At 35.0% G+C, this 15,981-nt stretch overlaps 4 protein-coding genes across 4 annotated transcripts in view; 3 read left to right on the top strand and 1 right to left on the bottom strand.

Moving 5' to 3' along the window:
• Positions 1 to 15,981, top strand: part of LOC144853631 (BLOC-1-related complex subunit 8-like) — a 224,095-nt gene that overhangs the window by 182,405 nt on the left and 25,709 nt on the right. The gene's annotated exons all lie outside the window — the stretch shown is intronic.
• Positions 661 to 15,981, top strand: part of LOC144853629 (uncharacterized) — an 85,036-nt gene continuing 69,715 nt past the window's right edge. The window contains exon 1 of the mRNA XM_078711363.1: positions 661 to 667. The gene's annotated coding sequence lies outside the window, so the exon portion shown is untranslated. The remainder of the gene's footprint in view (positions 668 to 15,981) is intronic.
• On the bottom strand, positions 3,266 to 4,963 carry LOC144854613 (uncharacterized). Its single transcript, XM_078712548.1, has one exon. The coding sequence runs from the start codon at positions 4,961 to 4,963 to the stop codon at positions 3,266 to 3,268; it is 1,698 nt and encodes a 565-aa protein (XP_078568674.1).
• Positions 12,585 to 13,049, top strand: LOC144854611 (uncharacterized). Its single transcript, XM_078712547.1, has one exon. It carries the CDS (start codon positions 12,585 to 12,587, stop codon positions 13,047 to 13,049), a length of 465 nt encoding a protein of 154 aa, XP_078568673.1.

Here is a 15,981-nt window from a genome sequence, read left to right as displayed (position 1 = left end):
GTTGAATATAACTACAAAAACACAAAATAACAAAATTGCGTTTCAAAGGTTTAATTATACGGCTTTACCACGTTGAAACACCGGTTCTCGTCGAATCGGAGGGAACCTATAGATGTTTCTAATGACAATTTACAACTACACTCCCAAAGACTCTAATTGTGTAGAGCATCTTGTGTATATTATGTTTGTCTTGTGAACAGGATTGCCATCTTTAAGAAACATAATAAATTACTTCACTTATGGCTATCCTTGACGATTTGCCTAAATATATAAACAAACAAACAAAAACTCTATCTGTTAGAAAGATAGGTTTAGCCTTTAAAGCAGCGATGGCGATTACCACTCCCTTACGTACCTTTTTCGTACACGACAGGAATTTATTTATGTGTTAAATAAAATGTAAAAAGGTATATCATTGGCTGTGTATCTTCTCTAAATAATGCGAGTGATATCCGTTATTCAAGTTCAACACCCAATGTGCTACTTTAATCATGTTTCTTCAATGTGAACCAGTTACTTAAAACAAAACATTACAACAACCTATAAATGTATGCTTTAGCAATAATATTATGGTCCCCTTAAGCGTTAAACTGGAAAGTTTATATTTAAGTTAAAACAAAGAAATATAAGACAAGCTATAGACTAATTAAAATTGCAAAACTGTGCCGTCATAGAAACGTATAACAAAATCCTTGCAGTTAGCTCCTCATACAATGACGCGACATCTATAACACCTACGCCTAAAACATTACAGTAACAATTGATAATTTGAATTATTAATAGTAAATTATTAAATTAAGATTACAAGATACTTAGATATAGCCTATATTAACGGTGTGTCAATTAAACTCTCATGTTTAGCAAAGTCACCCGCTATCTGCAGTACATAGAATATTGGTAAATATATAAAAAATCCAATAATATATTAATAACATAAATTAGAATCACTTAGTTGTGTTCAAACATCCTATCCTTACACGAAAAAACAACGAACACAATGTTCAACTTCATGACAATAAGTGCAGAAAATGTCTACTGCAATAAAAACAATTACGTTTTGATTGTCTCTTTGTGCCTTCAATTCGTTGTCTGTGTCTTTGGTTGATGAAAGTCTTCCATTCCATGCGCTTCACGTTCTGAAATCTCCAAGAAATCTAGTTAATTTAACCATATTCATGCAAAGACATGTTCCTCTGTAAAACTCTTCTGTTATTTCGGTTGCGCTGCCTTTAATTATCCGAATTTTAATCTTTAAATTCCTAGCATCATGGTTATCAATACCACAGTTACTAATTAATATTCTTAAACGAATTGGTCCATGCTTTTCCCTACGTACTATATAGTATTGTACGGCAAAAATACTTACACAAGCAATAAAGTTTATAACACTTGATTTATCAAAGTATTATTTAAATTATCATATCTTTTAGCATCGTATGTTTTTGTGGTAATTATACTGAAAAAGATACGAAAAAAAATATTGAGATACGGCGTAAAAAGTTGAATATATTATGAAAGAACTCACTCTTTAATGTTACAATTCTAATAGACCTTGCATTAGACTACGACCACCAAAAGCCAATCTATATGTAGAACTAGGAAGTCCTTTGTTGTTAATAGCATTTATATGTATAATTCTAACTTTCGATAACTCTTCTGTGATATTGCTTTGATTTTTAATCATTTTTATTTTTTAACAGTATTTTACATTGGCATAGGGCCTATGGCGTTTTTTTTTCAATCTGCGTTGTTTTTACAGTATTTTAACTCTGGCCTATATCATGAATTTCCATTTTATGTGGACCAATCTTTAATCTTCTATGTATTTCATACTTCGTCTATGTTTGGGAGAGACTTTTGTTTGTTCCTTATATAGTCATCATTCCCAGGCAAAACCAGTGTTTCCCGAGCAAATATACACCTTCCTATCCAAAGCTCTTTTTTGCTCTGGGTTCATTGTTCATCTTTTACATCATGTGGCCATGTATATATATATACATTATGGTTAATTCTGACATAGGCGAGCACAATGGAAAGAATCGAGAGAATTGATGATAAGAGCTTTTGTTTGAAATCGAATGAAACCCCGATAGCCGAGTTGTTAGTAAGCTGCCAGGACTTTTTGTATACTGTGCGCTTTGTCCCGTCAGGACCCTGGTATACTTCTGCCCATGTTGCAAGCCGTCTAAAACGTCTTCCTTCTTAGGCCAAAACGGCTCACTGTGTCGCGGAGTAATGTATTAATTACACCAATTAGGATGGTATTTATTTGAATAAACTCCCGGAACACCTCCTCAATAAAAACATCAATTACAATAATTATCGCCAACCCCCCCCCCCCCCCAAAAAAAACACACAATATTGTATTATTTTATTACCCAATAAAACTATTTTTAGTAGATTTCATCGGACTGTTATCTACAATTTACCAAGCATTTGTTATTCTTACCACTTTTCATATCTACAATAAACACTATACGTAAAACTCTATTAATCATCTAAGACACTGTGAAAGAGGTTAGTGAGTAGGTTTAGTTTTACGAACATCACAAGCATTTAAATAATGGTAACCGATCGAAATCGTCCAGGCCAGAATGTCCTTCTAAAACTTTTTACCCGAGTCATTATCATTCCGAGAACCATCGTCTACACTTCCTAGAGGGGGAGCGAGCGAAGCGAAGCTAGTGTTAATAATTAACGTTACACACTAACTTCTTGTACTGACTGCCGCGCGGAGGCAGCGGGCGTTAGATTTCTATTCAATAATTACTAGATATTTTACATACATAGCCTACGTGTAAATAATCACTACAGAAACAGTGAAAATAATCCCGCTGACATTACATCCAAGTGGTATGATGCCGATAAACTGAAAGATTGTGAGATGTGGTGTCATTGGCCAGCTTTCTTAAAACTTTAGCAATTTGAAATCAACCAGATACATCTTACCAGAAGACGATATTGAGGTAAAGGAAAACTTTTAAAAGTCCTCCCAACGCAAGCGAAATCGAATTAATCCCAGACATGTTAAGGAAACCTTCCAGTTGGACCAAGATCAGGCAAATACTTGGTGATTACAATATGTTTTAGTTTGTATTATTACACAAACAATTGAATAGGTTGTGTATTTCTGTGCACATTCCAAAAATAAATGGATGTAGGCTAAATATACTACAATTTAAGCTGTGGTGTCAATACGATAGAAATGTACTTGGTCAAACATATGCTTTATATCTGAAAGATGTTAAAGTGGCATTTGCGATTATTACTTTCTCCTTGACGACTCTATCCACCTCTTGAATGTAATTATATTACCTTTTTCATCTTTGCCTAACTGTTTTTTGTACTGTTTTAACATATCACAATCATCTCTTTGAACACTCTCCAGCAATTCAACCTGCTCTTTTAATTCCTTTAGCTGTTTGTACTTGTCTGATACTCCATTTTCTTTCTCTTCAGTTTCGAGTTGAAGATTAATGTAATCAACTGATGACATTGGGTTTTTAGTAAGAGAAATCTCCCGAAGACGATTGACACTTTTTCTAATACTTTCAGTCAGTTCCAGAACTCGAAACTGTAAATGATTACATTCTTGTTTATGTTCCTCAACCATTTGCTCAGTAGTCACTTTTGCACCTAATGCAGCTTCGTAACGCTTCTTTATATCTATTAAGTCTTTTGTGACAGTACGTGTTTCATGCTCAAATTTAATATTCGTATTCTCATGCTTTGTCGAGCTACATTCACCGGGGCAAATTCGACAGTAACCATACCACGACATAGCCTTACACAAATATAACAATCGGAATTGTACAAGACAAGGGTAGTGACATGTTACCTTACATTTCGTACAGTTGGTGACGTTTTCATCAACTCTTTTTTTAACAACTTTCTCCTCTTGTACTGTGTACTGATAATTTTTATTCGCTTCGACTTTGTCCTTTTGTTCCTTCAGCAAGTCTGTTTCCTTGTTCAGTTGACTAAGTTTAATTTCTGTTGTTTTGAATGTACGCTGTAAACCAGCGATGTCGGCTTCCACTTGGCTGCGCTCGCCTAACACTTCCTTGGTTAGCAGTAAGCTTTTAGGCTCAATTACTTCCAGCTCTTTAAAGAACCGTTTATAACTTTTTGTAGCCATTTTCCACTGCAAACCCTGAATTCCATTATCATCTTCATCGTCATCTTCATCTGTATCCTCCACCGCACAACTATTGTTAACAAATAAAGCAGAATTGTTGAATTTCAACATGACTTTATATGGGACCTCAGCTGCATCGATAGCAGCCATAACTGGTGGTTTACCTTGGCTATCTGCAAAAGTGGCTAGAATAATAATATTATCCTTAATGTCATTCCCAAATATTGACAAAATTGATTGAAAAATATATTTCTGGGTTGGCGTGAGTCTTGGTAATGAAGATTGAACCACAAATTCTACAGCATCTATGTGGTCGATACCAGCTATACCTTCAGTAGAAAAGAAGCTGTGCATTTGCTTGATTATATCTTTATCTCGACTGATACCCGATGTGTCACCAAATCCAGGAGTATCAATAATGGTCAGAGTATAGGGAACCTGGAAACCCTTTTGGTGATGGATTGTGTAAGAAGTTATGGAAGATGTCTGTGAACTTGCCTGTGTAGTATGGGTTGTTTCATGAACCAACTTGAAGCGATAAGGATCCTCCCATTTTACACCAACTACATAATTGATCAACCCATTTATAAAAGTTGATTTCCCTGCTCCTGTTGCACCTACAACCATAATTACTTTATCGGTTGTTTGTCTGTTTATGTCATTGTTACCATCTCCAAACTCCATTTTGTGGACCTGATGTACTTCATTTCTCACAACTTCTTTCAAATTTAGAGCATATACAGGTGGTGGACCATCTTCAATAAGCGTTGAATTCTGCTTAATAGTTTCTTTTATTTGTTCTGGTTTATCATTATTGCAGGCCATTTTATCTTATTATAGTTAGTATAGTTTATTCCGGTTTCATCAGTGTTCAGCACCCTAATAAGAACACCTAGTAGAAGCTTAACTTTTCCTGCTCCAATGATGTGCACTATTTGAAAAAGAATAAAGAAAAAAGATATTAATTTATATTTAGGTTACACACTGTTATTTGAGTTAGTACCAGGAACATCGTTTAAATTGCTTCGTCAAATACCATGATCTAGTGGATTTCAGTCTCCTTAAATATCTCTATTTTGATTATTTACTGCTTATTTCGGCTAAGTATAACTTATATTTCTTTTGTGCATCGTTTTTTAATTTTATTTAAGTGATTCTATAGTCACAACATACACCGGAATGGCTGAATCCACTGTTGAACTTCCCGCTAAGGATGCAGAGGCACATCTGGTCAGGCAAATAGTGATCGAGTTATTGGAGTGCGATACACTAACTAGCGTAGTGGAAAAAACTGCTTTTCAGAGATTCTTAATTCGACTAAATACAACATTTTCTTACTAACTCGATTATGACTATCATACTGTAGATGACAAACATAATCAGGTTGTTACTCAAACCAATACAGTGAACATTAAAGTAAACAGCTTTAAAGAAACAGTAAAACAAATTGATAGTAACGTAAACAATGAAATAAAACACTCCATTTATGGAAGAATTAGACCAGGCGGTAAAAACAAAATCAAGCAACAGGCTGCTTCTTTTGGTGCAAATTGTAAATAATTGTGTGTGAGGAGGGAAGTACATGGGCGGTGTACCACACTATGCATTTTACAATATTTGACGTTAAGTTATTAATAAATTCTACCGGTCTAATATCGACGTACTTTTGTTTAAATTACAAGACCAGCCAATTTTGGTTTATGAGTGAACAGTTATATAAAATAACAATTAAAATGGACACGAATAAAAACATCAAATCAAAACTTTACAACACCAAACCTCAAAATATATTTTGTATTAACTGTAGCGATATTCAATTAAAAATAAACTTCTAGGACAAACCATGATATTATATGTATGACACACCTTGAATTAAAAAAAACCGAATTTTGACACAGTTAGCCATGTTATCATTAGGAAAGCTAATACATAATGAGGGTCTAAATAAATTTATTAATATTGTTGGCTTTTTTAAAAATCTAAAGTAAAATTAGGAGGTTCTTTGCTGTAGAATTAGAATAAAATTAAATAAGTATAAATTTTAGACATAAACACATCATGGGTATAATATACCGCCATGGTATAATTATGCTTCAGGTCCCAAAATCGTTTATTGTCCTATTTCTCTGGCGTGGGAAGGGTTGTTAATCAAATTACCTAAATTAACTAAAGTCCAATTAAAGTTCCTCTTTTCTATATGGCATTTTCATGTCACGCAAGAATAAAGTAAGCCAACTCCTTTTTTTCAAAATTGAAATATGTTTTTAAATAATTTGGAGCGATTCTCGTTTATTGTCATATAACTGACGAATTCGCAAATTATACGATTCGAAAGATTTATTCAAAATTACTTCTCTTTTCTTTTGAAGTTCGTTAAGTTTTACAAGATCATTATAAAATTGATATGTAATTTATTAGTAAAAAAGACATGATTAGGTGTCATGAGATTAATTATTCTAGATGTGTGGTTGTCCATTTGTTGTTCTAGGGGGTAGTTGTCTTAGCGGATAGTTGTCCGGGTGGTAGTTGCCTAGAGGGAATTTGGATCCATTTTCATATTTTAAACCAACAATTAACGAACATAAATAATTAATTTAATGTAAATACACTTTCAATAAACCTAAACAATTGCAACTGTTTGGATTTCGTCACCAAAAACATAGAGGAGTCTCATACAATTCTGATTGGTGATCAAATAATTCCTCATGTTAAGCAAACCAAATGTCTATGTGTTCTACCGTAATTGACGGAATATTGGCACACTTTAACGTTTTTTTTCCTTTTTACCCACTCATTTTTTAGCTACTGCAAATTGTTTTGGCCAACAATTATTCTTCAAATATAAATAAAATACACGTCCTTCAAAAGAAAGCGGTTCGGATGATTTCTGGTACTGAATGTCCCATTCAAATATCCTTTTTCTAAACTTTAACTCCTCATTGTGCACGATATCAACAAACCCCAACAATGTATTTTCGTCTATGAACATATATAAATATATATTAATATTAATTCTAAACTGCTCAAATCGTTTTTGTAATTTTGTTTAATCTAAAATTCATTCGTATGAGAGTAGAGCATCAAGCGACCTTCATCTTCCTCAAACCAAACTAACTAAAATGAAACAAAGTATTTGCTATAGTGTATCCAAACTAATTAAAGATGTATTGTCCTCCAAAAACCGAAAAAAAAAACAAACTATAATATATAATTTTAAAAATAAATGGTTAAATGAAATCAAAAACACATTGGCTGGCACCTAACTTGACTATATCTTGCTTTAAATTGAATAACAATGTGACAATAAAATGGCATATTCAAGAAAAACATTTTTAAGAATTATTTTTGTCAGAGGAACAATGCATCTGTATTGAACCACCTTCTGAAATATAATCAGGGTCCACTAGCAAAATGTTCTATTTCAAACTAAAAAAAAATATTGTTATTTCATTTAATATGACTTCTTAATATGACTCTTTCATTTTTTTATATAATTGATTATAATATTTATTTTCTCCAAAAGAAAATCTGGTAAGACATTCTGACAGGCTTTCATTATGAAACGGTCATCTAGCAAGTTCCTATCTCGGATACTTCACAAACATTACCAAATATTATTATATATTGATCAAACAATCAAGTTTGACTAATCACTTTATTGACATGAGTAATACATATAAAAAGAATGTTTTGAAAATGTCTTTTTTGAAAAGAAAAGTAACATTTCTAATTGAAAATAAAATATATTCAAGAGCACCCCAACATGTTTACAGCCAGTCACATTATAAACTTGTTTTATTTATATATAGAAAAACTCCCAGTACTTTAATTTCAATTTGAATAATTCAGTCATGGTGAACCAAAACGACAAATTTGTTTAATAAACCGTGTTTACAGGACCGACTATTATATAATTATTATGGGGGCACCAACCACACATCACCTAATTTTGTTTACGATGTTGAGGTAATAAATAATGTCATTGTTTTATGAGTATATTTGTATTTATACTGTTTGCAATATGTTGGGCCAGTGTTGAAACAATATCAAATACTTTTTAAACATGATTGTTAATGACAACTGTCTTTATTATTTTGTGTTTGTCGCCCTCTAATTGGAAAAGGTGGTCAAGGGAAATTAATATGGCTGCGCCCATGTAAGCATGTTGATGTTGGCTAAACTAATTATTTGCAGTATAAAACAATCACATAGAAGCTATTAAACATTAATGAATAATCAATGTAGTTGTCCATGTCAGGGACATTCAACTGTACGGTAAATATCTGTACCCCTTTGATTGAGTTTACATGTTTTGATATGTTTATGTTTATGCTAGCCTAGGCCTAGTTCTGGTCTAGCCCCTTTATCTTATGTTGTTGATTACTATTGCAGTTAATCGTTGAAGATCATATCAGGTCAACGCATTAAAATTAAGCAGTAACCAAGTTGTCTCTGTGTTTGTATTGCGGCATCTACATTGTCATTAACGTACAACTGAGAAACGTTTACTCAACAAGATGTCTACTAGTAGAGATAAGCGACCAACGGAAAAAGGGCTGGAGTTACAGCAAGAAGTGAAATTCAAGGCACTTGGGACAGCGTAAATGAACCTTCGGAAAGAATCTGAGGACCTGAGGATCCACCTGTCAAGGAGGTAAGAACACTCCATGCCACATGGATGACATGGTATGAGAAGTTTTATCATGCCAACGAAGAGTATTGTGACACACTCAATAAAGAGGCCTTAAAGGAACATGAGGAAAATTGGTATAGAGAAAAGACAGACTTTATAGAATATAGAAAAGTAGAAGTCGAACAATGGTTTTTGACGAGAGCCGAAGTTCAGAATGTTGGTTCAACAAAGTGTTCTAAGGCATCATCCTTAAGAAGTGTGGGATCTGCAGCAAGAAAAGCCAAAAAGGCAAAGCGGCTTGAAGAGTTTAGAAGAAAGAGTGATGAACTGACGAAATTTCAGGAAACTGAGAAGAAGATAAAAATTTTAGAGATTGAACTCCAGCAGCAAAGAGAGAGAAGTGCTATCGCTACAGAGGTTGCAAAGGCAGAAGCTAGAGAAAGCCTGTTGGATGAGCTTGAGAAGGAAGGAGATTTAAGTCAAACCTTGGAAGATGATGAAGAAATAAACAGACCAATAAACTTAGGAAGCAGGCATGCACGGAATGAAAGGTTATCACAAAGCAGTAGTAGCAGTAGTAGTGGTAGCACTAATTCATCAAAGAAAAAAGATTTGGGAGAAGTTCTTATTGAATTCAGGAAACCTAAGCTTGAGATTAAGACATTTGAAGGCGATTGTTTGCAATTTAATACATTTATGATACAATTCAAGTTAAAGATCGATGAAATATGCTCAGATGATCAGAAAATGGCATATCTGGAGCAGTACACCGTCGGTGAAGCGGGTCGAATAGTTTCGGGATACTCATTTTTAGAGGCTAAAGTCGACTATCCTGCAGCAATAAAGGAACTAAAACGAAAATATGGCAATGCAGAGGCTATTGCTAATGAATACGTCAAAAGGGTTCTATCTTGGCAATATATTAGAGCAGATGACCCCAAAGAGTTGGACGCCTTTGCCATATTTCTAAAAAAATGTAGAGCAGCTACTAGAAGCATCGGAGGAATGGGTGTTTTAGAGTATTCTGAAAACTTGAAAGGAATTCTGCAGAAACTTCCAGGTTACATGAGTGACCGCTGGAGAAAGATTGTATATGATCTGCAACAGAAGACGAAGCCGGTAAGGTTTTTTGACTTGGTAGATTACATAGATATAGAAGCTACAAAGGCAAACGATCCAGTTTGGGGGAAGGAGATTAATTCCGGGGATGAGAAGGTTGCAGCCGCAGCAGCCGACATTTACGAAGCCCCAAATAAAACATGTGTGGGTTGTGATGGTGCACACAAAACTGAAGACTGTGAAGGTTTGAAAAATGTTAGTCTTGCAGAAAAAAAACAGCAGTTGAGTAGTAGAAGAGTTTATTTTAACTGTCTTCACCCAGGGCACATGTCATATAAGTGTGATCATTCGATGAGATGTCAGGTGTGCAAGCGGAAACATCATACGATACTGCATGACTTCGCTAGAAACGAATCACCTACTGTATCAAGCAACCAGTAAGTCAAGAGGTAGTTCCTACAGAGCAGACATAAACAGCGAGTGCACTGAGTTACGGGTCATGTACTCTACCTATTGTACCAGTCCAAGTGAGGTGGGGATCCAACACCGTTAAGTGTAATGCATTCTTAGACTCAGGAAGCAATGTGTCTTTCTGTACCGAAAGTTACCCACATTATACACCAAGCCCAGTCTACCAGTTAAACAATGGCAGATTCCTTCAAGCAAAGATGTAGAGAGTTGGGAGCATCTCAAGGGAATATACTTACCTAAGATTAACGAAAACATTGACATTTTGATCGGGAATAATGTTCCAGCGGCATATGCCCCTAACGAAGTAAGGACCGGACCTCCAGGCAGTCCCTATGCTACTAAAACTCCGCTTGGATGGGTAGCGTAGGGAGTTATGAAATCGGGGAACACAAGTAACAGTAATTTTACCAATTTGGAAAAGATCTACATCGAAAGCTTGAACTTTGACTTTCCGGAACGTAAAATAGATGATAAAAGGGAATGGTCAACTGAAGATAGGACATTTATCGATATCATGGAAGATTCTTGTAAGAAAATAGACGGTCGCTGTCAACTCGACCTACCGCTACGATATCCAAAGGTGCGTCTTCCAGATAACATACAGATAGCAAAAAAATCGACTTTAAACTTTTATTTTGCTGCATTATTTCAAAGAAAAATATTACACCCTTCTATTATTATATTCTTCTTCTATTATTATCCTTCTATATTACAACTCTAATTTGAAAGCAATACCAAAACGGTCTAATTAAAGATAAAAACACTTTTTAATTTGTAATTATTCTCAAGCAAAGAATTAAAAAGAAATTCATTTTTGTTAATTGATAATGTATGTATAAAAAAACATAAATAAGTATAGTTAATGTATAGGCCTAAGATTATAAAAGAAAGGAAATGTATTAATGACGACATGTATAAAAACTAATTAAAGATAAAAACGCATCATATTTGTATTTATGATGTTATTTATTATGTTAAATGATAACGCAGGTATAAAGAAAGGTATATAAGATTAGAAAAGAAAAAAATTAACATTAGCATTAACGTTAACATGTATAAAAATTAATTAAAGATAAAATACGCATTTTAAGTAGCATTTATTTTCAAGCAAAAGTAAGAATTAAAAAGATAAAAATTGTTAAAAAGAGAAAAATATTTTGTTAATTGATAATGTATGTACCAAGAATATAAGTATAATTTATATATATGATTATAAAAGAAATGAAATGCATTGATGATGACATGTATAAAAAATAAAAAATAACTATGGTGAATAATACAGATTGCACATCTCATCAATCAATATTATCAATTGCGTAAATATAATTATATTACTGTTTTTTTATATGATGTTTGTTTGAAATAAAAGTGGGATGATCCCACATAAAAGAAAAAAAAAATCGACTAAAAGGCCTGCAGAAGAAAATGGAAAAAAAACATGTGTTCAAAGAAGAGTATGTAAGGTTCATGGAAGATGTAATTAGTAATGGATATGCCGAGGAAATATCTGATGAATCGACACCTAATGGAAATATGTGGTACATACCTCACCATGGTGTGTACCACCCACAAAAGAAAAATATTCGAGTTGTCTTCGACTGCGCAGCAAAGTATATGGGAACTTCATTGAATGACATGCTGTTGACTGGGCCCAATCTCATGAATGGCTTACAAGGAGTCTTAATGCGCTTTCGACAATATGCAGTGGCCTTCACAAGAGACATTCGAACAATGTTCTACCAAGTAAAGGTACCAGTAGAACAACGGGATCTAATGAGGTTTTTATGGTGGCCTAACGGGAACTTCAACGAACAGCCTAAAGTATACAGGATGACTGTGCATCTGTTTGGTGCAGGATCTTCCCCGTCTTGCGCTATTTATGCATTGAACAAAACGGCTGTAGAAAATATCAACGGTGTAAGCTGCCAAGCAGTGGAGACAGTAAAAAAAGACTTTTACATGGACGATGTTATGAAGTCCGTCAAAACAGTTGAAGAAGCAATGAAGTTGGTTAAAGAATTAACAATTGTGTGTACAGGAGGAGGATTTAATCTTACTAAATGGACGAGCAATCGGAGAGAAGTTCTGCAGGAAATTCCTATGAATGATAGAGCAAAGGACTTAACGGACATTAGGTGTTTTGTGGAATCCAGAGGATGATCAGTTTATGTTTCATAGTACACCTTAAAGGAAGACAAACCCACACGTAGGATTATGCTGTCAGTAGTCAGTTCGATTTATGACCCGCTAGGATTGATCGCACCATTGATAATATCGGCAAAAATGATTCTACAGGAGATGTGCAGAATGAAAGCAGGTTGGGATGACAGACCAGACGAAAGGTCATTGAAAAAGTGGAACCAATGGATACAGAACGTAAAGGAATTGAAGAGAATTAAGATAAACAGGTGCTATGTACCGGATAAATTTGGAAAGGTTACACGTAGAGAGTTACATGCCTTTAGCGACGCTAGTGAGTCGGCGTATGGAATAGCAATCTACCTAAAATCTATCGATGAGAAAGAACGAGTAAATGTATCACTTGTGTTTGCTAAAGCAAGAGTTGCGCCGTTGAAAAAGATAACAATTCCAAGATTAGAATTGTCCGCAGCTGCCTTATCGGTCAAAATGACGCATCTTGTGACGAGTGAGTTGGACTTGGTTATCGACAAGACCGTGTATTGGACAGACAGCACTGCTGTTCTCAGGTATATTGCTAATAAACGGGCAAGGTATTTGACGTTCTAGTAGATACGGATGTCAAAGACTCTGAGGAGAAGACAAGCTGTGCTGCACAGGTCGACAACGATTAGATAATGGACAGATTTTGTACAATTTCGACTTGGAAAAAGATGAAAAGAGTAATGGCTTGGGTTCTGATAGCAAAACAGAAATTTCTGATGAATCGAAAGAAAACAAGTTCCGATTCAAATGGATGCCATAAGTATGGAAGTTATGAATCTGGCGAACTGACAGTGGGGCTTTTAAAGAATGCAGAGGACGTGATCCTTAAGAATGTTCAATCAAGTGCGTTTGAAAGAGAGATATGTGATATCCAGAAGCAAGGTGAAGAGGAACAGTTTATTGTTTAAATTCAACCCCATTTTAGGAGAAGATGGGGTCCTCAGAGTTGGTGGCAGAATCGATAGAGCCGACATGCCGTATGACAGTAGACACCCAGTGTTTTTGCCGAAGAGTTCCCGCATAACAGAAATGATTGTGAGAGAGGTACATAAGGTAGTCGGCCATCTCGGGAAAAATGCCATCATTGCAAAACTCCGAGAACGGTATTGGGTGTTTGGAGCCAATTTGTTAGCGAAAAGGATCACTAGGGAGTGTATTACCTGTAGATAATATCAGGCAAAGCCGTGCGAGCAAATAATGGCAGATTTGTCCGTAAACCGAGTGCAAGCAGAAGGAGCACCATTTGAACACGTTGGTGTAGATTATTTTGGTCCATTTTTGGTCAAAAGAAGCAGGTCAGAAGTAGTTAAAAGATATGGGGTGATGTTCACCAGCATGTCGTCAAGAGCAGTTCATCTTAAGGTAGCTCATAGCTTAGAAACTGGTTCCTGTATCAACGCTATCAGAAGGTTCATCACCAGAAGAGGCCCAGTGAAAAGTATAAGATCAAATAATGGAACGAATTTAGTAGGTGCAGAAAAGGAACTGAGAGAGATGCTAGAAAAGGTCGACCAATCAAAAATCAAGAATGTTCTTGTTAACATTGGAGTGGATTGGACCTTTAATCCACCAGCGGCATCCCACTTCGGTGGGGTTTGGGAGAGGATGATACGAACGATTAGAAAGATACTCTATGGCCTTATGAAAGATGAGGGACGTCCATCGGATTATGAAGCGCTATCTACATTATTTTGTGAGGTAGAAAATATCCTAAATAATAGGCCATTGACGACAACCTCTACTGATCCGAAAGATATGTTGCCATTGACACCAAACATGCTTATAAACCCGAGAGGCAGAATTTTCAGGCGTGTTTGTCACCACGGATACATACGCCAGAAAACGATGGAGACATGTTAAGCACCTGGTGGTTGTCTTTTGGTGCAGATGGAGGAAAGAGTACTTAGTAACTCTCCGGGAAAGAGTGAAATGGCAGAGACAAAGAAGAAATGTGACAGTTGGAGATGTTGTGTTAATTGTTGATAAATCAGCTCCCCGAAATCATTGGCTGATGGCGATAGTTGAAACGTTATTTAAAGACAAGAAGGGAGACGTACGGTCATGTCGCGTTAGAACAAAATCATCAGTGCTGGAGAGACCAGTTGCTAAACTTTGCATACTTGTTGAGAATTAAGAACATTTTTATTGTTTCTCTTTGGCATTTGTGTTGTTGAATTGCTTATAGTTTCGCAATTGGGGGTGGGTGTTAATGCCAACTGTCTTTATTATTTTGTGTTTGTCGCCCTCTAATTGGAAAGGGTGGTCAAGGGAAATTAATATGGCTGCGCCCATGTAAGCATGTTGATGTTGGCTAAACTAATTATTTGCAGTATAAAACAATCACATAGAAGCTATTAAACATTAATGAATAATCAATGTAGTTGTCCATGTCAGGGACATTCAACTGTACGGTAAATATCTGTACCCCTTTGATTGAGTTTACATGTTTTGATATGTTTATGTTTATGCTAGCCTAGGCCTAGTTCTGGTCTAGCCCCTTTATCTTATGTTGTTGATTACTATTGCAGTTAATCGTTGAAGATCATATCAGGTCAACGCATTAAAATTAAGCAGTAACCAAGTTGTCTCTGTGTTTGTATTGCGCCATCTACAATGATCTATAATTAACGAATAATTAAATAATTTTCAAACAGTTGAATAAAATGAGAAAAGCAGACAAAGCCTAGATTCGAGACCGGAATTTTCTGCTTGATATGCAGACATTAACAGAACTTAAAGCTCAGGTACAGGCATGAATTTTAAATATAATATCTGGTTAATTGTACATAAATCAAATATTTGTAACAGAAATCAAGACGAAAAAATATGAATTTCCCTTAATATGGTCAAATACAAAATTTGGCAATATTCTGCCATAAAAACCAGGAATACTTTTTTTCAGTAGTTAGGTAGTTAACCTAATGTAATAACATGTCTGGTGACTCCCTAGAAGGTGAAAAAAGATGGTGGATATACGGTGGATAATTTTTGCTATAACATGAAAATAAAAATCTGAAGTTGAATAAAAATACCAGAAATGTAAAATTCAAGTTATATTACCTATATTTAGTCATCTGATAACATTTTTTACCACACCGTTTAGTTTTCATAGCTTTTTAAAATGCCTCTCTATTTACAAAATTTGTGTACAAAAGAATAGAGATTTTACTGTGTAATTTGAACTATCCCCCCACTTTTTTCAACAAGCTCGTGTAACACAAATAAAATCCCAAAAATTATGAAACATAGGGGAAACTATAGATAGATAATTATTGGAATGTATGATCAATAGAAATTTTTTGCTCGCACCTGACCTTTAACATATACACGACGGTTGTTTGACTACATTAATTAAATAACCTAGATGACCTAGGCTGGTATTCATGAAAGGGGACTAACTTTAGTCCTGGACTATCTCTGGATTTAGTCCTGGACTATTTTGAAATGGTATTCATGAAAGGGGACTAAACCTGGACTAAACCTGGACTAAAACCGG

This window comes from Antedon bifida, chromosome 10 (assembly GCF_963402885.1).
Source record: "Antedon bifida chromosome 10, ecAntBifi1.1, whole genome shotgun sequence".
In the NCBI taxonomy this organism is placed as follows: Eukaryota; Metazoa; Echinodermata; class Crinoidea; order Comatulida; family Antedonidae; genus Antedon; species Antedon bifida.
The sequence above is the reverse complement of the archived record's forward strand: the minus strand, read 5'-3'. Positions and strand labels throughout refer to the sequence as shown.

Bases quoted from the DNA above. Each gene is read 5' to 3' on its own strand.
- LOC144854611 (XM_078712547.1), top strand. From the start codon at position 12,585: ATGATTCTACAGGAGATGTGCAGAATGAAAGCAGGTTGGGATGACAGA.
- LOC144854613 (XM_078712548.1), bottom strand. From the start codon at position 4,963: ATGGCCTGCAATAATGATAAACCAGAACAAATAAAAGAAACTATTAAG.